The sequence below is a fragment of the Andrena cerasifolii genome, chromosome 3, assembly GCF_050908995.1.
Source record: "Andrena cerasifolii isolate SP2316 chromosome 3, iyAndCera1_principal, whole genome shotgun sequence".
In the NCBI taxonomy this organism is placed as follows: Eukaryota; Metazoa; Arthropoda; class Insecta; order Hymenoptera; family Andrenidae; genus Andrena; species Andrena cerasifolii.
This window is the reverse complement of record NC_135120.1, coordinates 7,928,297-7,950,807: the sequence shown is the minus strand read 5'-3', so window position 1 is coordinate 7,950,807 and position 22,511 is coordinate 7,928,297. Positions and strand designations below refer to the sequence as shown.

General features: G+C 42.8%; 2 protein-coding genes across 5 annotated transcripts in view; both read left to right on the top strand.

Annotated features, from left to right (window-relative positions):
• Window positions 1-22,511, top strand: part of Kug (FAT atypical cadherin kugelei) — a 508,387-nt gene that overhangs the window by 308,279 nt on the left and 177,597 nt on the right. The gene's annotated exons all lie outside the window — the stretch shown is intronic.
• LOC143367227 (uncharacterized) lies at window positions 2,643-12,693 on the top strand. Its single transcript, XM_076808852.1, has 2 exons — window positions 2,643-2,674; window positions 11,898-12,693. The coding sequence occupies exons 1-2, from the start codon at window positions 2,643-2,645 to the stop codon at window positions 12,670-12,672; spliced, it is 807 nt and encodes a 268-aa protein (XP_076664967.1). The 3' UTR covers window positions 12,673-12,693.

Below are 22,511 nucleotides of genomic sequence, written 5' to 3'. Positions count from 1 at the left end.
AATGAAACGTAAAGTATATTTGAAAAAAGCTATTTCTAACAAACTAAACAGTCGCCAATCTCTACGCAGTCTTCATGGACCCACTTCTTGCAACAAGTAGTTTTTACCCAGTCACAATTAGGTCCTTTTTTATCGTAATAATATAGTTCACATATTGCACAGTAGTTGCACATTTTCTTCATCAGTGGAATTGTCATAAAAAATATCTACATTCTCAAAATTTGTTCTATATTGTAGTACGAGCCTCCTTCGCCATTCGAATGGCTTCCTTTAAACTTTCGTCTGACCAAACAGCACGGTTTAAAGTTCGTACATAGGGTAAAGGACTCAATTACTGACACCTAACCAATTACTGTCACCTTAAGCTATTTTACTTAAAATAACGAATAAACAAACGTTGTAAAGTCATACACAAAAAGAATTATGTAATTCAACCTATAATCTATAGCTATACCATAGATTATATACTATAGTTTATGTATTCGTTATTTTAAGTAGAATAGCTTAAGGTGACAGTAATTGGTTAGGTGTCAGAAATTGGGTCCTTTACCCTACTTCTTAGGCATGGTTCTAATACGAAAAATACAACTCGATGACATTAAATAGAAAGATTTATAAAAATATTAGTTTGTGGCATATTATACCGACAAACATGTGGCATATTAATTCCACACGGCCATAAAACGAAGGATTGAAAATATCTCCACAAAGTACATAGTTTTAACAGATGTGTGAGAGGTTGTAAAATTCGTTTGTTACTATACTTTATCATAATCTATTGATATTTTTCTAGAACTGTTCACACAAATGTATAATCAGCATTCTAGTTACAGTGTGAAATTAGATCAACGCGATACTTTTATAACTTACCAGAATTTACTGAAAATAAAAGAAGGTAAAAGCCAAAGTCTATTGTCGTCTTATCAGTTACACTTAATTGAACGGAATTAGTGCAAATGGTAACGGCGTCTGTGCATTATTTAAAAAATCATTGAGAAGTGGCATATTACCTGCGGTGGCATATTACCCCGAGTTACCCTGCCACTAAACTTATCGAAACGATTTTCTCGCGCTATAAAATATTCAGCATGGAAGAGGCTGTTCTTATAATACAGATTTCAAGCGATCGGAAGATACATTACCGTCTAACGTGCACGAAGGAGAAATACCTTTCTCCCCGATTTTGCCCGGTTCGATCTCCAAAATACCGGCCCTTAATTCTGCTGAGCAGCGTGTAAGCACAAGACCGGCTCGAAGGAGCCCTCGTAAGTTATGAATCCGGCGTTACCGTCGCGCGGAAGTTACATACCTTCATGGAAGTTTTGCAGCCCATCGAAGCGGAAATCGGCGAGGGGTGCAGGTGAAAGGGGTTGGTATATCCGAGGGTTGTCGAAAGGTGAACAATGTTTGGGGGGGCTAGGATGTTGCGCGGGTGGAATCTGTACGTACAAAAGGAAGGTGGGGGGGGGGGAATAAAAGGGTAAAGGAAATCTGAAAAGGGGATAGGAAAAGCGTAGATACCGAAGAAGCGGTTGAAAAGAGTAGAAAAGAGAGAAAGAGGAAATCTGTGAATCTACGGGAGAAAGAAACCGCCGGGAAGGGAAAAGGGTTGGAGAAAGAGCGGCGAGGGGTGGGGGGATTCAAGGTGGGCGAAGAGAAAGGGGGAAGTAGGAAGAGAAAAGGATAGGGAGAAAGGTGGGGGAATAGAGAGAACTTTGTCGACAACTATCGTTGGCTCGAAGGCCTCCAGGCACCGGGGAAATATGCGCTGTGATCGGGTCGTGTATCAGCCCAGGAATCACGACAGAGATGCCGAATCGATTCCCGCGGAACAAATCACGTCCCCCTGCTTTCTTTCTTCCTTCTCTTTCGCCGCGCGAGAGTCGCCCGATGCACACGCTAGACGCGGAGAATTGATTTCACCAGGTCGGATCATTCGATATTACTTGCGATAAACGCGGGGGGAAAGTATTTCTTTGGTAACGGATGGCCGACCCACACAAAAGTTAACATCGGGGATAGATCTAGGAAGAGGACTTTATTCCGCCCGCACACGGGTGTCGCGAACTGGGGGGCTGACTTGAACATGTGAGGAAGCTCGGTCTGCAAGTGAAATGAGACTGGCTTGGAAGTAGAAACGGACGATGTAGAGAATCAGTCGCTGTGAGTGAATTGGTACTGTACTATGCAGGCCGGTGTCGAATCTTTTTGTTTGAGGAAAATTTAGTGGCTATTTTTACGCGCGATTGACTTTAATAGGGTAATTGTGGGAGAGATGCCGCACTGGGAGAGGCGTCGCACCTTCGGTATTTCAGGGTTTTCGGTAATAAAATACGACACTGTCGATTTTATTTACTTTAGGCTGTTCGTTTAGGTTAGATTAATAAGCGAGAACGTGTTTGCATTATTAGTTTTAAAGATTTTGCTATTTTTCGGGGTAAGCCTACCGCACTTTGCCTCAATAGTTATACGTCGAGTTTATTAAACTATCGTAGTAGTTAAAAAATCATAGTTTTTCGTGATATAACTTTTGTAATACGTTAAAGGAACTGTGTGGAATATTTCTCGGCTAGAATAGGTTATATTCGACATAGCACTTGGAAATACGAAAGTGCGGCATCTCTTCCGGGCATTTGGGATAGATGCCGCACTTTTATGCGCACTGTATCCGAAGGTAAGTCGACTAAACGATGCTTTTAATGATAAAAATACGAAAAGAGTGTCTCAAAATAGATACCGCGATATCTCAAGGCAAATTATTTATTTTTCAATGACAAATCTGATAATCCAAACATATTTGTGAGCTTCTTACTCTTTTTCACATTTTATTTTTATTTGATGTGTAATGAATGTGGAAGAAAGAAGTAAAGACAATTAAATTTAGAAAAGCAGAAATAATATCTGCACCTATTTATTTTTCCAATTTTATTGTATTTTATAACTGTATAAATTAAAAAGATGTCTCATTTTACTCTGCTTTTACTATTTTTTTTTAAATAAAAAGTTAAAATTAACGAGTTTAAATGGAAAATTAAACGTCGTTTTTCGAAATGCGGCACCACTCCCGCGCGTGCGGCGTCTCTCCTAAAAAATGGATGTTTCTAATTTCAATTCTTGAAGGGTGACAGATATTAAAATTTTGATTTTCTTTAATGCCAGAAGTAGAACAAGGCGTTCAACTAATAATATGTATCCTTGGAAGAAATTTTCATTGCAAAATTGGTGACAATTTTGCGTAAGGTGCGGCAACTGTCCCACAATTACCATAAATGGTGCAGAATAATGTAGCGATTTGTATGTCGTTTAATAAAACATTCACTAGTCGACTACGGTTGCATTACATTTCGCTTTTTGTAGCGCTACAAGCATCCGAAAGGAGCAACAAAAGCAGCAACGTCGAGCAACAACAGATTTCCTGGACAGTATCCAAACGATAATGGATATTACAGCTCGTATTATCAGCAATACTCTGAATATCGGTGAGATTCAATATTCGATAAATTCCCCCGGCTTATTACCGTCTGGTTTATTAACATTGTAAATGGCCATGGACGTAAATAGCGGAATCCTCGCGAATATATTAAACCCGCCGTTGAAATCCCCCTTAAAAAGGTCCCCGGAAATTGCGTGCTCGACTTTTTCGCGCGATGGATATAACATCTTATCTTACTCTCGCGATTGATATATTCGAAAAGCGTTGCACGCGTTGCAGGCCCGGCAAACTCATTAAGACCTCGAGTCCCGGATTAAACAAACGGTCGTTGAAGGCGAGCGGATTACACGCCGGCGGGGATGATGTTAAACGTGTCGTTTGCTTCGCGAATATGCCACGTCCCGCGAATAATCGCGTATTAGCTTTCTTTAACGAATTCCTGTTCGTCCGAGTCGGCTTCCTCCGGCCCCCGATAATCCTCGTTTACACGCGCGATAACCGTTATTAATTTCCTGCTCGACGGGCCGATACCGCCGGTGTATCCCCGAGCATAGGAGCTCCTAGCGTCGTCCCCGATGCCCGTGATGTGTATACCGCTCGCATTCGATATCAAACGGCTATAAAGAAACGGGCTTCCATTAAACCACGCGTACCCAACGCTGATAGCGTTTTCGCGTTCAATTTCCTGTTGGGCCCGCGTTTTTTCCCTGTTCGTTGATCTCCCCGGATTCGGCGCCGTGAAAAAAAAAAAAAAACACGTGGTTCAAGGTATTGGCGTTGTTGCTGGAGCTGGTAACGACGAGCGTCGAAAAAGGAGACGGGCTCCGATGGAATGGATATCGTGGGCGTGATTCTCTAACCCCTTGACGCTGTGTACAGCTGCTTCGCCAGTGTTTCAGGTGTCTTAGATGTAGCAAGCGTTAATTACGTATATCACACGGTACGCTACACAATGTCACGTTAGACGTTCAACGCTGGAACAGAGATCAAAGAAGGTACAACAGCCCAAGTAGTAAAAGTACGCGCATGGGCCGCCCGGCTGCCACTTGCAGCCCCACCTCGTAAACGCTCGCCAAGAGCCTGCGAACGTTCGAAGGAAAATTGAAAGCAACTTATCTCGAGGATGAAATAGAAACACGTGAACGGCGCTGGAAAATTTATCTCCCACTCGGCATTATCTCCTAAAAGGACAGAGCGGAGTTGGAGCAAGTTTTTGATGCGCGCTGGAGCTTCCCACGCAGCCCTTAGCACTTTTCCATCCCGATGGCGGCGATCCTCCCTTCGTTTTTTCTCTCTCTTCTCCTCGCACGCGAAACTTAAGCGAGTCTTGTTATCAGAATTATTAAAAGTTGCCGCAAGTCGTAATCCGCCGGGCATATTTTATTCGTGGAACCGTTACGCCGTAACGTTCCTTTATAAATTGGCCAAACAGCCGGACCGCGGAAGCGGACCGCTTCTAACGAGTTTCATTGAAATTCACCGGGATCGTCCGGCTGACCCCCGCGACGGAACTTTCGAATAGAATTACCTTGGACGCGCGATGATATCGCGAGAGTCGCGGCGAAAAAGGGACGGCGGGGCGGCGGGGGTGAGGGAAAGAAGGTCGCCGTTGCATAGAGCGGAGGGGACTCGTCCGGGGGAAATTCATTGATTGTCCACCATCGATCATCATCCGCCGATGACAGGGCGACAATCGACGCCAATCGCGGCGCCTAAGGTCGTGTACGCGCTTGCAACATCGTTGATCAAGATCGGAGTGACGTTACGTGTTGCAGGAAGTAAACAAAGTTTCGATCGAAATAAATCTCGACGCGTCAGGAATATCGAGGCGTTCCAGCGATGTACAGGGTGAGTGGCTTAGCCTGATGCACAGCGAAATTTATCTCCGCGTGGAGGGAGAGCTTACGTAAACTTACGGAGCTCTTGAATTTTTACGAATCGAGGGGGAAAAGATAGATTCTTCTCAGCGCAAACAATCGTGATTCGTACTTGTTGCCTGGTGTGATCGATACAAGTGGACCACCCTCTGCAAACGTGACTCGTGAATATCACTGGGGCCACTTGCCAGGATCTACGGTGCGCATCAACGCAAGTAACAATAACGTCGATCGATGCTGAACTTTCTACGTCCAATTGAACGGTCCTCGACGGATGAAATATCAGCGCCGGAGCGAGCGGCGAGCGTCGCCTTTCAAACGCGCAAGCGAGCGCGTTGAATTCCCGCGAAAAGCTCCGCCGTGTATTCGGTTGCGCCGGCACGCCGTGAAATTCTGCAGCATCCGTCTCCGAGGACCGTCCCGGGGAACAATGCGACGATCACGCATCAATTTGCCCGGTGCAGCCGTTTCGAATAACTGGCCCTACGCCGCGGGGAGAGCCGTCGACTAATCCGGCATTGTGGGTCGGTCAGCGTGATGCGATTATCGCGTTAGCCGCCCGGCACTGCCGTGAAAGCATCTCGCCAGCTTTCTGTGCGAGTCGGACGAGCATCGACCGATTGGAACTCGCCGCCCCGAAAAACCAGAGGGTTGGAAAGAAGTGAGCTTTGAAACAGAGTTGAAACGACAACCCCACTGCCACTGCTTTCGCAAATAAGCAGCTATCGAAGCAAAGTTCGTTCGTTCCTCAGCGTAGCGCGCAAGGAATGGTCCCTCCCGCGGCTGCAAGCTCAAAATACCAATATTCTTTATTTATTTAACATATATGGGTAAGAGCTATTTATTAACAAAATTGGTAATAACAATATCTAGTAGAGACGGACATTACACAGAAACGAGAAAGATAAACAAACGAAATATGTAGATACAATGATCATGAAAGCCGAGAAATGCGCATAAAACCGGGAGTCCACCGGGAAGCTAAGCTAAGCTATGCTATGCTATGCCATGCTACGTTTTAAAGAAATTAGCTTCAATACAATTTTATGTATCCGTTTCCACCAAAAGCTAAGCTAAAACATAGCATCGCAAAGCATAGGTTAGCTTAGCTTTCCGGTGGATTCCCGGCTTAACTGTCAAGACATAGCCGCATCTGCCACTGTTCTATTGATACTACTTAGTCTTAAAAGTAGAAGAAGAGCCATGAAAAAAATAAATCTCCGTACAATACTTGTTAGCCAGATTACAAATTCGGCTTATGGGGTCGGTAAGACCAAATCTGGAGGTTTAGACGTGATGTCTAAAGAGCAGAGTGTGCCTGATAGCACGCTGCGGAACATTAAAATTAACTGAACTAATGACACACGGGCTGCACTCCAAGCCATTAATAATTTTGAACAAAAAAGTCAGGTCGTTAGCAATCCGCCTACACTCCAGTGACTGAATGCCAAATTTGCGCATAATCGGTCCATAGTCGTGATCATAGCGAGGAAGGGGTTGCCCCACTTTGTACGCCAAGAATCGCAAAAAGCTCCGCTGAACCCTCTCCAATTCCTTCTTGTATTTAGCCACGTGGGGAGACCAAATAACGCACCCATATTCCAGATGAGGCAGAACTAGCATGTTGTACAAATACAGCAGGGTTTTAGGATTCTTGAACTTGGAGCATGCTCTGCGAATAAATCCAGCATTTTATTTGCCCTAGCAGAAACATGGCGAATGTGCTCTACGAAGGATAACGAGGAATCAATAACAGCCCCTAAATCGCGTATAGACTTCAGAGTAGTGTAGTAGGCAACCGGCATTCAGGCAACGGCCTATGGTGTGCGATGAGGCCCATAGGTGGCGTCCATTTATGAGGAGTTCGGAAGACAGAGACCGTGGAGAGTAGGGCTGGGACTATTTGTCGAATTTTTCGGTATTCGGATATACGCATACTTCAGTTGCTCAATTATTTGACGAATATAATTCGAATATCCAAGTATTTGAATACTATTCGAATATCCAAGTATTCGAATACTATTCGAATGTCCAAGTATTCGAATACTATTCGAATATCCAAGTATTCAAATACTATTCGAATATCCAAGTATTCGAATATCTAAGTATTCGAATCCTATTCGAATATCCAAGTATTCGAATACTATTCGAATATTTAAGTATTCGAATACTGATGTATTCGAATACTGATGTATTCGAATAGTATGGTGTGAATTATAAACCAAGTTCTTTAGGTTCATTTGTCAGGGTGAAATCTTGTAAGCTAATTTTGACCCACTTCACATCATACTATTCGAATACTGATGTATTCGAATGTTATTATTCGAATACTCAAATATTCGAAGTTTATTCGTAGCATTCGAATACTTGTCAAATATTCGAATGCTCAAATACTCGAATGCTCAAATATTCGAATGCTCAAATACTCGAATGCTCAAATATTCGAAGTTTATTCGTAGCATTCGAATACTTGTCAAATATTCGAATATTAAATCATTCGAATAGTCCCAGCCCCAGCGGAGAGTCTGCGTAGCCGTGATAGCAAACGCGACTGATCAGCACGCGGACGGCTCGGGTTCGATTCCCGGCGCCGTGGCTCTCTTTTTCCGACACCTAAGTAGAAAGCTGAACACCAGAGAGAGCATAGAGATAGGCAGAGAGATTCCTACTACGCGTAAATCTCAAGGCATTGACACTTAGGGTAAACGCACAAATAAACGAACACTTAAGGCTAATGAATAATGAACACTTTTATAAAATTATGTTTGCATCGCAATTGATTCTACGTGCTGCAAAAATTCTTTGGATATGAAGCAAGAAATTAAAAGAAGTCTCTAATTAATTAGTTGCTTATTTTAATAACTTATTTTACTCATTTTAATATAAAATGTCCATTCACTGTCACGTGTTCATTTACTGGTAAACCCACCCTAGTAACATTTAGCTCCATACAATTACTCGGACACCACTCGTCCAACCTATCAAGATCAAACTGGAGATCAAGAGCATCGGAATTACTGGCAACCGTGTCGAAGATCTTGAGATCATCAGGAAACAGGAGTAACTCACTGTACAAGAATCAGTCCCTCCCATTGTTAACAAAGAGCAAAAAAAGCAGCGTCCCAAGATGGGATCCCTGCGGAACACCCGACGTGGCATAAACCCTTCCAGACACGCTGTCGCCTACCGAAACCTTCGCTAGTTTATCAATCAGAAGATGCAAGTTCATCCTGTGAAAAGCCTCCCTAAAATCCGCGTAGACAGTATCAACCTGCAGGCCCGTCGCCCAAGGGCCGAGATACAAAGTTACAAAGCACTTATTCCACTGTATTTCTAATTTGCCGGAATTATCGCGCAGGATGTTATTCGAGAGTAATGGCGCGCGTTCGCCGGCGCGGCGGCTCCGCCGAAAAGCAACCGCTTATAAACGTGTCGGCCAATATAGGGCCTGCAGCAATTCGGGAAGAGCAATTAGAAGAGAGAGGAGCAGTTGCTGGCAGTCGGCTTAACGAGATTAAGAGGGGAGGGAGGGGGCGCAGCCGCCTCGCTGGGGGGAAGACGCGCTCCACGGCGTCATTCGATCCGACGTGGCTCCTTGATTACCCGAGGAATGAAATTTACGAGGTGTAACGCGCGCACGAGGAACGGTGACGAGAGGAGCCGGGTCCTCCGGAGCGTCGTCCGCGCGCGCCACTCCCAAGACCGCGTCTACGACGGCGACGACGAGCGCCTGGAAAACGGTGTCAATGGTCGGGAGCGCGAGGCGAGAGATGGGCACCGTGTACAGGTAATGTATTAATGGGATGCAGGAGCAGCCGAGTTACCCGAGTAAGTGTCATTAATCTTTCGCTGGCGCCTCACGCGCAAAGTGTCAGGCTACGAGCTCGCCCTGCTCCTCCTCGTCCAGCCCGCGCGCCCATAGGTGCTCGGCTATATTGGCCGGAAGACGACAAAAGCCTCCCCCCGACCCCCCCCGCTTCCCTTTACATCGGAACTTTTTGCTGGTAATTAATGACAGGGCCGTGGAACAAGGTTGCATGCAAAGAGACCCGTTAAGTGTATATTAAATGCGCCGCCGTCAGTCGATTGAACGCCCGGGGATCGGCAAAAGAGAAGAAGAGAAACCGGAAAAAATTGATTATTATGTGAGGCGAGTAGCGAACCTTTGGGATCCCTGGTCATAAAAAGGAAGGCAGAACGGTAAATCTTTGCGGATAATAACGATAAATCAAGGGGGAAGGAGGAATTGTATCGATGCCGCGCAAGGGGGTAACGCCCCTCGCTCGGGATACCGAGACTGGTTCCATTTGGGGTTTTTAGAAATGTATCACCCTTTTCCGCGGGCCAGGCATTCTTCCTTATGGATCGGAAGGTTCTTACGGGAGATTAACGCGGCGGTGTGAATCGGGATCAATTCGTAGCTGGACACCAGCGTGAAAAGTTAAAAAGGCTGGTGGAAAGATCGCGAGCGGGATGATTTAATCCCCGATGAAGTTAACAATAGAGGACGGGCACACGTTGCAGCGATTGCGGTCATCTCGATACCGTTATCTTTCACTCCGCCGGAGATAGGTGGAATTGATAGGAGCGATCGCGGGGGGGAGAAAGTACGCCACCATCTGCGGCTTTATCCTTCTAAGCCAGCTCCGACTAAATACGGGCCCAGACGGCCACGAACTTTTGCCATTTCGGCCGATCCTTCGGGATTTAATAAAAGCGGCTAGTTGTTCCGGCAGGATGCCACGGCTGTCGCGATCGCTTCATGAACTCGCGTTTATCCGGCCTGTGGCTCTGTAATATTCGACAATCTCGGCGTTACAACGACCCTTTCGGGGGATACGAGAGTTCCAGGACTCCTTTATCTATCGGTGTAATCTCCTCGGGCATCGACGAGTGGATAAAGGAGCCTGCGCTCCAAAATTCTGCGCCTGATTAAAACAAGTGTCCTTCCACGTTCCTGTGCCACGCGATTTTTTTTCCTTTTAATTAAACCTATCTAATTTTGATACGCCGCGATATTTGGCACTCCCCTGAGAATTCTACGCCGAAGAAGGTCAAGTAGCCCGGATCCAGGATATCAGGTGTCGGCGAAGACCTTCATCGGCGGTGGAAATTATGATTTCACCGCGAGGAGGAGAGAAGCGGAGCATATTCGCGAGCTACGTAACGCTCCTCTATCGGTTTTTATGTTTCCGCCGGAGCTTCTTTGGATACCTGCAGGGATAACGCGGCGCGTAAAAAGGTGCTACCGTAAAAGTCAATATTGCACACGTGCGCCATGCATCCGTATATCACTCCCTTTATGCCACCGTGCTGTGACATATATTTTTTGCCGAGGGCTCAATAAAACCACCTTATTTAATCCGGCCACTCCGGGGCCCCCTCTCGGAACTGTTAAATTTCCCTCGTAAGAAGCTTGCTGGAATATACGCAGCGGCTCCGAGTCGCCCGCCGTAAGCTCCAATTTATTCGGTTAAATATCGTAAAAAGAGTAACACGCGAAGTATTAAGCCCGCCCGACGACGGGGGAGGAGGGACGTTTCCTGTCACGAGACTTTTCATACCGAGATCGAAAACTCGTATCCTTTAACCGAATCTCGGTCGTCACGATCCTCGCCAACAAAGTTTCAGGAGCACCGAGGAGACGTTCGTACCGGGCGGACAGTGGCAGCAATTTGCATCGATACGGGCAGAGTGGTAAAAACTTTTTTTTTTACAACGCGCAACGTTCACGATCGACTCGTGATCGTAAAGAAAGTTGAGCCCTAAGGAGATTATGTCGGGGATGCAATCCGAGCCTGTTGGCTTGCTGTCGCTGCTGGCGGATTCCAGCCGTAGATATCCCGATCGCGCGTTTAATCACCAACGAAACACCTAAACGCGAATAGACGCGGCGTAATAAAAGCGGGGAGGACGCGTCGGGAGCACAGGCGAACTAGACGGCCGCGCCGCGTGTGGTTTTATTTGCCAGGGAAATCCCGAAAACCGGCTCGGATATATCCGGTTAGGGGGCTGCTCCAATTCCGTAATAAGATCACCCAAGGGGGACCGAGCGGGTCTGAAATTCCCGAGGGACTACGACCCAATTTCCGTCTCGGCTCGCCGCGGTTTCGAGCTTCCGACCGCGAACGGATCGTTTAATTCGCTTCCTTCGGCCGTCGACCGCGGGATTATCGCGTTATTGCTCAAGTTATTTCGCTGCGAGTGGTGCCCCTTCGCGAACTCGTCGGCGCTCTGATCCTTTGGCTCTTAAACTCTTCGCTAGCTTTTCCCCCTGATTGATTCTTTCAGTCTCGTACAAAGTTCTCGTTAAGCTCGGCGCCGATCAGTGAAAGCACACGACAATCGGAGGTCGAATTGATCCTGGCGGTCGTCCTCGTTATTCGCATCGCCAGGCTGAATCCCAATTCTCTTCCCGCTTCTCCTGTCGCGCAGTGTGCGATTTTGGACAAAAATCGCTAGACAGCGCAAATCTTGACCGATTTCAATAATTTTTTTTTTTAATACTCGTAAAGGGCTCGGCAATAACGGAGGGGTGCAGTGAATCCTGTGTTTTTTTAGTCTAATCTATAAAAAATATTATTTAGCATAACTAATATTTGTCGAGTTGGACCTAAATTTATAAATAATCTGGGTTATGTGAAAAGTCTTCAAAGTAATGAAGAATATTACAAATTCGGCCTTTCTACACTCCACTGTTGGATCCGTTTCATGGAATATCTATTACACGTAGCGTATAATCTTGATTTCAAAAAAGGTTCAGCAAGGACAGACAAAGAAAAACATTTGAAGAAATTAAGGAAACAGAGTATACAAAATTCTTTAAAATGTAATCTTTCATTACACGTAGATATTGTTAAGCAAGGTTTTGGAACAACCAACACTGGTAATGTTGCTCGTTTCTTTTTTGCCCAAGCCAAAGCCGTTGCGAAATATACTGGTTTAGATGAACATTTGATCCAAAGATTGTATAATATTTTGCAAGTTTTAACTTGTGGTAGAATGATCGATTGTAGTAAATTTAAAACATATTGCTTCGATACTGCAGATATTTGTGTGGAATTGTATGAATGGTATAAAATGCCACAATCCCTTCATAAAATTCTTATTCGTGGAAGCGACATTATTAAATCATTTGATTTACCGTTTGGCTGGCTATCAGAAGAGCCACAAGAAGGAAATAATAAAATTTTTCGTAAAGCACGAGCTAAACATAGCAGAATGTGCAACAGGCAAATGAGTAACAAAGATATTTTACATTATCTCTTGATCTCGTCAGATCCCTTAATTAGCTCTCTCAGACTGAAAGAAGATAAAAAAGTTAAGCCCTTAACGGTTGATGCTGAAGAAATGTTATTATAAAATAAGCCACAATGCATGTAACATTTCAATGCATCTAACATGGCACATATAATTCATATTAACAAATTATTATAAAATTAGTTGCCACATGAAATTCTATTTTAATACAATTCCTAAAAAAATTAAGAAAAAAATATATATATTAGAAATAAAATCAAAACTAATAAAAATAAAATATAATTTAAAAGTATTAGATTTAAATCAGCTACACTTACAGTTTATTTAAAACATAAATTTTGTAAATTTGAATTAAATTCGTTATTTTATAGCTAATATTAAATTTACAAAAAATTCATTATTCATTTTTAATATCCTCAATTTCCAAAGTTTACGTTTTTATGTCATGTTGTGCTAAATAATATTTTTATAGATTAGACTAAAAAATACAGGATTTACTGCGCCCCTCCGTTATTGCTGAGCCCCTTACGAGTATTTAAAAAAAAAAATTATTGAAATCGATCAAGATTTGCGCTGTCTAGCGATTTTTGTCCAAAATCGCACACTGTGTGTGGCCTCGATCGATGAGGCGCTCCTCCAGTCCGGGGCATTCAGTGTCGGTAATAATTATTGGTACAGCCGACGTTTCGCACTCTGAGTGTCTCCTATGTGATCGTCGCATCGCCGACTCGTTGGCGTTCATTTCGTGAGATATTATTAGGCAATTTTCTACCGATCCTGATTTTCCCCTCGCCTTTTCCCGCAACGTCAAACAACGAAGGCTTCGGTTCGTCCGACGCTACGAGGCCGAGAAGTATTACCGAAGTATAAGGATACTCCCTTTCACTTTACCAGCAGGGGCTTTGAAACTCTAACCCAGCGAGACGCGGTTTGCTTTATAAATACCAGGGTATCGGGTTCGCCGGGCGAATTTATAGCCGTGAATTTTGCGAACCGAAGATTACCTGGAAGCTATGGCTTCATCCGATCAAACTGTTTCCCGTGGCTGAGAATCTACCCTGCCATCCAACTGCTTAAAAATTCTACCAGAACGCCGGGACGAGCTACCCCCGTGTCTGTATTCAACTGTAACTTTAATCGCACTCATTATAACGTCCAGGTTTAATTAGAATTCCGCCACTGAAAGGGAAGTCACACCCTTTACGCTCCGACTGCGAGCCCGCCGCGGCTTCCAAGGGTGTTCTGCTTCAACAAACATGCAGCATCGCTGGGGAAATTGAAAATTTCTCTGGGAACATATTGGAATATTTTCGACGATACAGTTCATAAGAATTTGAAAGGAGCTTAGAGAGAACGGGACCAGGAAGCTCTCGTGATCGTTCATGATGGATAAAGGAAGCGACTGGCTCGCGTTGAACTAGTTCTAGAATTGTAATATCCAGGACGAGCTAATATTTACCGAGCTCATACCGCGCGCGATATATGCTCCCTTTCGGTTACGTTTCCCCGGGAAGAGAGAGGTTCCCTTGAACAATACGGTTAACCGTAACCGCGTACGGCCACGTTTATTATGATTGCAGTCCCCCGCGAAGTCGTTCCGACATGTCAGCGGCTAACTTATGCGAAAATATTGGCCGTCACGGCCTAGGAGCGACGGTAAAAATTAATTTCCCGCCACTCGTTTCGCCAACGACCTACTCCCGGTCGGTCCCGGTGGACAATAATTACGTTCGTTACCGCAAAAATGCTCGTATATCACAACTCGGCTGCCGAGGACAGTCGGTTGGTTAACCAAGAAAAATTTCTGCTAAATTATCATTCGTTGCTCGTCTCCTTCGAAACGTCAGCGCTCCCGTAATGGGCTCGTTTAGCCCATATTCATTGCCTTTCAGAAGCGTCTAGCTCTTCGGGAATGCGGTCCTCTGAGCGTCCAGGATTTCGCAATGTTTTCGATTATGCCTGATAATCGAAACGATTCGAAATCCGACAATGGCTGGCAATTTGCTAGAGGGCAGATTGGACGGTCATCGTAGCGCAAGGAGGCTTCAGCACACAAAGGTAGATGGTCCTTTTTGAACCTGCACTAGCGTTGCAACGAGTGGCGGGGAACGCATTTGGCAGCGTGTAGCTGAAGCGTATTCGCTTCGCACGCCGCGCGAGTGTGCCCGAAGTACGCGACTATATCTCTTCCACCCACTGTACGCGATTTTTCGCTACCACGCTTCCGGCATCGGGGCCATTCTGTTCGCCGGCGGTCAACGAGTTCCTTTGACTCCGCGTTCCGCCTTTGTTTCGCGAATGGAGCACGTGCTCTCCCGCCGACTTCGCGTCGAACGCGAAGGAGAAAGGGCCGGGGAGGGAAAAACGAGAACAGGAATGTTCCTTAAGTAGTCCTTTAATACGCGGCTTCTGCAGTAGGGACGAATGGAAATTTCAAAGCGCGCCGCCGCCGCCGCGCGCTCCTCGACCCTCGAAATTCTCAACCCCTCGACTCCTCCGTTTATTGCTTTCGAAACGTTACGCCTCGCGACGCGGTAAAACTTTATAGGTGGTCTCGCAGCGTCGGATCTCTAGCCCTGGCCGCGCTGAACGTGGAGAAAAGACGAACGACTCCCCTGCTTCTCGCCCCGCCGCTCGACCAAGCTGGCCGGCGAATTCGTGACTCCGCTTTATCGCCGGGCCGCGTTCTGGACATCATTTCGGACGTGGATCCTATCCCGGGACGACGGTGTTTGTCGAGTTACGTCCGGATTACGGTTTGTCCTTTGGCGTGTCGTCCGCTCGAGTGGGAGCCAAGCAGTAAACTAACGTTTGCGGTATAGGGTCGGTTTGTAACGCGACGCTTTCGTGTTTGATCGTGCGACACGGGCGTAGTGGACGGAACGATATTTGGGTAGCAGCGTTTACCAAAGAATTCTACTGTGTAATCTTTTCGACAATAGGTGTGTGTGTTCTGGATAGGAAAGATCTTGATAGGTAGCGATGTTGATTGAAGGATTTAGTCTCTTCCAAAGTGTCTTCCCTTATCGCACTCTTCGGAGACTGGTGTGCTGGGTAGTGTCAGGTCTAGGTTTGACGTGGGTTAAATTCGGGGTAAAGTAGGACAAGAAATAGACATTCGCACCTATGCTCGTAAAGCATCCGGCGTTTAAGGAGCTTCGATACCGGGGAAAAAATAATGGGAAATATTTGACAAGTGTTTTAATCTGATGTTCAAAGTGTAGTCCGCATTGTGTCGAAATTTGAAGTCGATTGACCGCACGGTTTTTGAAAAAATTGAAATCAAAGTTGCGTTCTTATACGCAGGCTGTTATGGGAGAAGGGATAGAATTTCTATAAAATGTTACACTGAGTCCATAAAAATAGTGAGAAAGTCCTAAAAATGTTGCAATGAAAAGCTTAAGTATTCCTATGAAATTCTAAAAAAAAAATTGGACATTTACCGTACGGTTTATTAGATAATTGAATAAATAGACAGCAATGTGCTCGGATTTTTGGAACTGTTTGAAACGTGGCAACGCTGTGGTCCGACTTTCTGTAAATTCTTATATTATCTGATTATTCAATTTCTCGCTTTCCGTTTTTCTCTTAGCTTATTTTTTACCGAGAAAAATTCTTTGCCTACCTTATGTACCACGTGGGGTCGTTTGAGCCCTAACTAAATTGGTTTCCTGATTTTAAATGTAGAGCTCGACGAAATATATATTTTTCCACTATGCGTCAGAATGATGTTTAGATTCTCTCTGTTTCTATTTTTCTTCCCTAGTTTTAGTTTTAGTTTAATGTTAGCTATTTAGTTACGATTAGGCTTCTAACAGTATTCTACTGCAGCCTCGCCCTTTACTTCGCTAGTCTTTATGTATTGTGTTTCTCTGTGTGTTTCAAGTAATGAAGACGAATAATAATGATAATAATAATTTTACCCCTTACGACATTTACGTATTTTTCTGCAGTTCTCCAACTGGAACCTTAGTTCTGGACTCAGATACACTTCTCAAGTTATAGTTTCATTTATCTGAATCTGATGTGTGTGATTGGTTTCGGCGTGAGCACTTGAACGACCCGGTCGGGTCCATACGACGTAACGCATAAACAGAAAGGGCTCTTGTCGGAGATTTACAAGAAACCAGGGATCACGAAGAATGTGCCAAATAAGATTGTGCACGGGTAATAAAACTACTCAAACTTGCATAATTTGCAAAAAATTTGTCTGCGGAAAGTGCACGAAGGAGAAACCAGTCATATGTAAAAAATGTAATTAATTGATTATTTTATTTATAGAAATACAAATATATGTTTGATTATTTTATTAGAAATCAGACGTATTTGTTGCCAATTATTTCCTTTAATAAATTCAGAATTTCTTTCTAAAAATCAACGTTTATTTCGTAAGGGGTGTCGTATGTAAAAAGTATAATTAATTGATTATTTTACTTATAGAAATACAAATATATGTTTGATTATTTTATTAGAAATCAGACGTATTTGTTGCCAATTATTTCCTTTAATAAATTCAGAATTTGTTTCTAAAAATCAACGTTTATTTCATAAGGGGTCAAATGACCCCTTATGGTAAGAATAGGTATGTGTAAAGTACCGGTACGTTTAGTGTTAAAGCTACGTCACATTCAAAGGGATATAATACCATGGTCCTGTGATTTTTGAAAAAGATTTCCATTTTAATAACCATCCGCCGTCAAATATAAAATTTTAAATTCGTATCACTGTTGCACTATTTTTTGTTTGGTGTGCGCAGCATAAAGTAATATTTTTTCGACATACGACAGAATTCCATTTGCACTGAATGAGCCACGTTTTTCGTTTTTAATTGGAAAACGTTGCTACGTCGTAACGCAATAATACACGACATTTATCATCAATACTGTTGCGTTGCTGGATACACCACTAGCAACGCAGTTGGTTGCTGTATACCAGTGGTGAGCAACCTTTGGTCCGAAGTGGACCACAAGTGGAAACCAAATTTGTTATTTCTGACATTGATTTAAAATAAAAGGTTTTTTTAATTTGATTTACTGTTTATTAGTAATATATACACAGTAATACATACCTACCTACATATTATAATATAAACAGGTATATGTGCGTATATTTCTCTAATTAAATGAAATTATATAACAATTGGAATTTACTTAATGAAATACTCACTTCTCGTCGATGATAATGCAGAACCGCGTATGAGCAGTTTGTAAATACCGCGGTTCTGCATTTTACCGATTTTACAGGAGGAAAAAAGAATTTAATATTTCAGCCATTTTAAGGGGTCGTGCTCAGTCAGGAGGCCGAAAAAGGGTGGTCTTTGGAAATTTTTAACTCAAAAGCTATAACACATTTCTCAGAAAATCTTTTTTCCTTTTAAGGATTGCATCTAGTACCGTGCATCGTATTTTTTTTATTTAAAAATAGTTATCAATAACTGAGTTATTGTCTATCACTCGAAGGTTCTCTAAAAAAAGGCTTCTGCGGTGACCACTGCTGCTCGAAAGTCGATCATCTAAAATAAAAAATTCAAAAGAATTTACTTATTATATTATATTATCTAGTATTTGAACGAAGCATTTTTTTATCCGATGCTTAGTTTTCTTTTAATTGACGAAAATCAGGCAAGATTTATGATAAAAATTGAAACTTCAACTTTAAACATCAGCCATTTTTTTCCCAAATCAATATTTCGAAAAAACCTTCGTTCAAATACTAGACAATACAATATAATAAGTAAATTCTTTTGAATTTTTTATTTTAGATGATTGACTTTCGAGCAGCAGTGGTCACCGCAGAAGCCTTTATTTTTAGAGAAACTTCGAGTGATAGACAATAACTCAGTTATTGATAAATATTTTTAAACAAAAAAAATACGATGCACGGTACTATATGCAATCCTTAAAAGGAAAAAAGATTTTTTGAGAAATGTGTTATAGCTTTTGAGTAAAAAAATTCCAAAGACCACCCTTTTTTCGGCCTCCTGACTGAGCACGATCCCTTAAGGGTTTTTTTTTTACTGAACTTTTTTAGGACAGTTTTAGCACTCCTTGTAATAAATACTAACATCAATTCATCATGAAAATGCTTAATTTCTGTATAAAGTCACTTTCACGCACCAAACGTGCCGTCACTTCACCTGATTTCTCTGTAAATACGCCGTTTTGCCGCCAACTAGCTAAGAGAGACAGATTCACGGTATCCTTGAACCTGCCGGTCCCGTTGGTAAAAAGGCGGCTTACTATTGGCTATTTCACACGGCGTGACTTTTTAAAAAAAGCGTAACAGCGCTTGGCAACCGTGGTCGCGAAATCCCAATTTCGCTACTTTTGCAGATTCGCGGTATTTACAAACTGCTCATACGCGGTTTTGCACTATCACCGACGTTCTGTTTCCCATAAACGAGCTTCTCAATATTGGGCGCGATATTCGAAACTGCTACTGTGATACAATTATTTAATCGTTCGTCAGCGAATCAATCACGTCGATCACTTTTTAAAATTTTCATTCTCGAGAATAGTTGCTCACACGCAAACTATAATTATAATTCATTAGAAAGGGACGATTTTATCCTATTTTTTGGCGCAAAGTTCATCCCGATATCTTGTACAGTTCAAAAGATATACGCAAATGTTCAGGCGGGCCGCGGGTTGCTCATCACTGCTGCACACCGTCGTCAATCAAATGAATTTTATGAATGTTTCTTTTATCGCGTTCACCGTTGTCTATCGATCAAGCTGCGCTCGTCTATTTACATGAAAGGAAGTGGAATTGCTCGAGGGTACAGTATTTTGTAACAAAAAAACCGTCGGCCGGTATTATTCGATGCAATCGGCGAAACGAATTCGATTCAGCTTTTTCTTACGAACATGCTTTGTTCGTATTTTATTTTGCGCACTTTGTCCTGTTCAGCAAAAAATTTCACCGCTCCGGGAGATCAATCGGAAAGGAAGGATAATTCGGAATTCATTTACTGTTAATTTTCAAAAAATTGAAACACTGATTTGTCGTATCGGGAATAAATCGTCATTTCCTAATGCGAAACACCCCTCGATACCATTTCAGAATCACGGATGGGGTACAGCGAGCGTGCCCGAAATATTTTTTAATTAGCGCTGAATGTGCAGTAAAATATGTCGTACGAATGGATCCCTCCTGTCGTATGAATAATTTAATCTTCGGATTGGAAGGGGGAAACTCAATAACCTGTGAATTAATGAAGGTGGATATTAAACCTGAATACACATTCGCGTGGAAAATACACAGATTTATTTACTTGTTGGTTCCGTGCAAACGAATCGCTGGAATGATGGATGCGTCGCACTCCAACTTTTGATTTTACCTCGCTTATTTGTCGAGTCACATTTGCTCGATTTTTATACGAACATTTCTTATATTACACTTTCCCACCGTGTCTTCGGAGATCCATTACAACTTTTGCACTTTCGCGGCCGTTCAGGCGAAGAATTTAACGCAATCATCTACCTGTGTTTCCCTCTCCGAGTGTATTTTCCTCGCGAATTCCACAAACTCGACTCGCAGGCGTGGCATCGCCTCAATTTCTTCTTCTTTTTTTTTTCATACACACACCCCTCGATCACAAAGTTATCTTCTGAAATTGCTTCTTCGCTTCTAAGACGCGAAAGTTTTTTTTCGCGCTCGTTTTAGAGGTGTTCTCCTCCTTTCAGAGAGCGATCAAATTAAACTCTCTTCCAGGAGGTTGCTTGAAGTTACAGCGAGGGACGATGAGGTCGTCCTTTGTATGTAAAAATTAGGTTTCGAATGGCGGTGTCTTAACCTTCTCGGAGTTTAATGAAAGTTTCCTGGTTCGTGGGCGTGTTTATGGTCCCTTTTAATATCTACGCGTCAGCAAAGCTGGAATATTGATGACGCAGATAGAGCTCCAGTACTGTGCACGCGCAAATATCGACTTTATGTTTTCAACCTCGATTCTTTTGCACGGTAGCCTCGCGCGACGACAAACCGATTCACGGAGGAGAAGTCGAATTCCCGGGAAATATCTAGAGACGTTCGTGGCGCGCTGGTATTGTCCGCGGCGACGTTAAATTGTTCACGGTAATTGAACATTTTTTTTTCGCGTGAGATCTTTTTAGCGAGCCCCTCGCTTGTCGCGAGCTTCGACGTACACGCGTGTGGCCATCACTAACGATCACAGCTTTTAATCAAACAAAACGTCGGGATTGACGGGCGTGTAAACATATGGCCGCGAATAAATGGTGGAAAAATAAACGGCGGCTCCAAAATGTTGGCGCGCCTATACAAGGCTCTCTGCCTCTTTTTTTTTTCACCCATTTTTCCCCTCGTTTTTTGTTGGCGCGTTCGATGAAAAGCACTCGCGCCGACGCGAAATGATTTTCTCGCTGTTGATTATGAAGGAACGATTGTCACGCCGCTCTGTCTCCCTGTGAACCACGCACAAAAAATTGAAAACTCTCTTTCCCGTGAACAGTGGCGTGAAATTTCGTTGACTTTTACTGGATGGGTATTTTCACAAACGTAAAAGCGTGTAGGTAGTGTTTCGGATATTATTCCGAAAGGGTGGCCGATCGAGATGAGGGTTTGGGGTGAGGGGCGGGGAGGGGGCGTGGACCCTAAGTCTGAAATTGTAGCTTCGGGTATTTATTAGTCTCCGAAATAGTAATAAAAAATTGTTAAATTTTTTTTTTAATTTTTTTATGAAAATTTTTTTGGACGTTGGTGCAGGCCACCCTACCCGGGAATCCTCCCGTCCTGCCATTTTTTATTTTTGAACTTTTGTAACCACAGTCTCATTTTTAGCATCGCCAAACTCTAATCTAACCCCAACCAATATTAATACCCGGGACAAGTTGGAAAGTGGAATACGTTGTTTTTCGTATAAATTAACACAAATATTGTTAAGAGGGAGGACCGTGGTAAAGTGATTAAAAAAATCGGTAAGGTGTACCCTTCTATGCACAATTACCCCTGTATTTTTTGAACGCATTAATTGCCGAAGCTAAAATTTTATATTTGGGGTCTTTCCACCCCCTAGTAATACCCACCCTGTTTCATCTCGATCGGCCACCCGTCCCTTTCGGAAGTACAGCCACTGTTTCTTCAATAGGGGAGACCGGGGCTGGTTGTCTCAAGGGGTAGGTTGACTAATTGTTAATAACTTTGCACCGACATATGCTCTACTGAGGAAAGATTCACTGTAGAAATAAGTCACTTCTACTGTGCCATGCATTTATGTCCAACCCCGCGTTCGCACATCTTTTAATAGTAATCAGCGTTTGTTGAAAAATTAACTACGTAAGTAAATATTTTTTCTTAAAGATTCTTTTTTTCACGCCCTATATAATTATAATGGAATAAATGTTAAGAGACTATTTTAAAGTTTGTTTATTAGACAATCTATTGACATAGTATTTTTGTTTATACATAAATAATTGAAGGTTATATAGATTATTTAAGTCAAAATGATCTGTCGGGGCTGGTTGACTAATAACGTTAATAAGGTTTAAATTGTTATTTTGTTATTCAGAAAGCGATTTTTATTTTTTGTTTAATTTTCACTATGTTATAAATACATTATAATTTATGTTTAAGTTGAAAAAATTTCCGGTTTATTATTAAAATATGAAAGAAAGAAATTTATATTTTATAATGAAACAACTCTTGTGACATTGTGTTATTTTATTACTACTGAGGTAAGTTATTAATAATCTTTTCTTAACTGATTGTACCTATAGTCAACCTACCCCATACTGTAAGTCAACCAACCCCGATCATGGGGCTGGTTGACCAGCATAGAAGGTGTTAGAAAAGCATTAAAATACCTTAATTGTTGTCACATTGAGTCAACTTGAATAATTTAATCAGATAGCCAAATGTATACCCTATCAAATATACTAATCGGTTTAATGATATTTCGTCCACATAATTTATTAAAAATCAAAAAC

Excerpts from the sequence above, each read along its gene's own strand:
- LOC143367227 (XM_076808852.1), top strand. The coding sequence starts at position 2,643 with ATGCCGCACTTTTATGCGCACTGTATCCGAAG. Across the intron at positions 2,675-11,897 it reads TATGCGCACTGTATCCGAAG|CATAACTAATATTTGTCGAG; the intron begins GTAAGTCGACTA and ends AATATTATTTAG.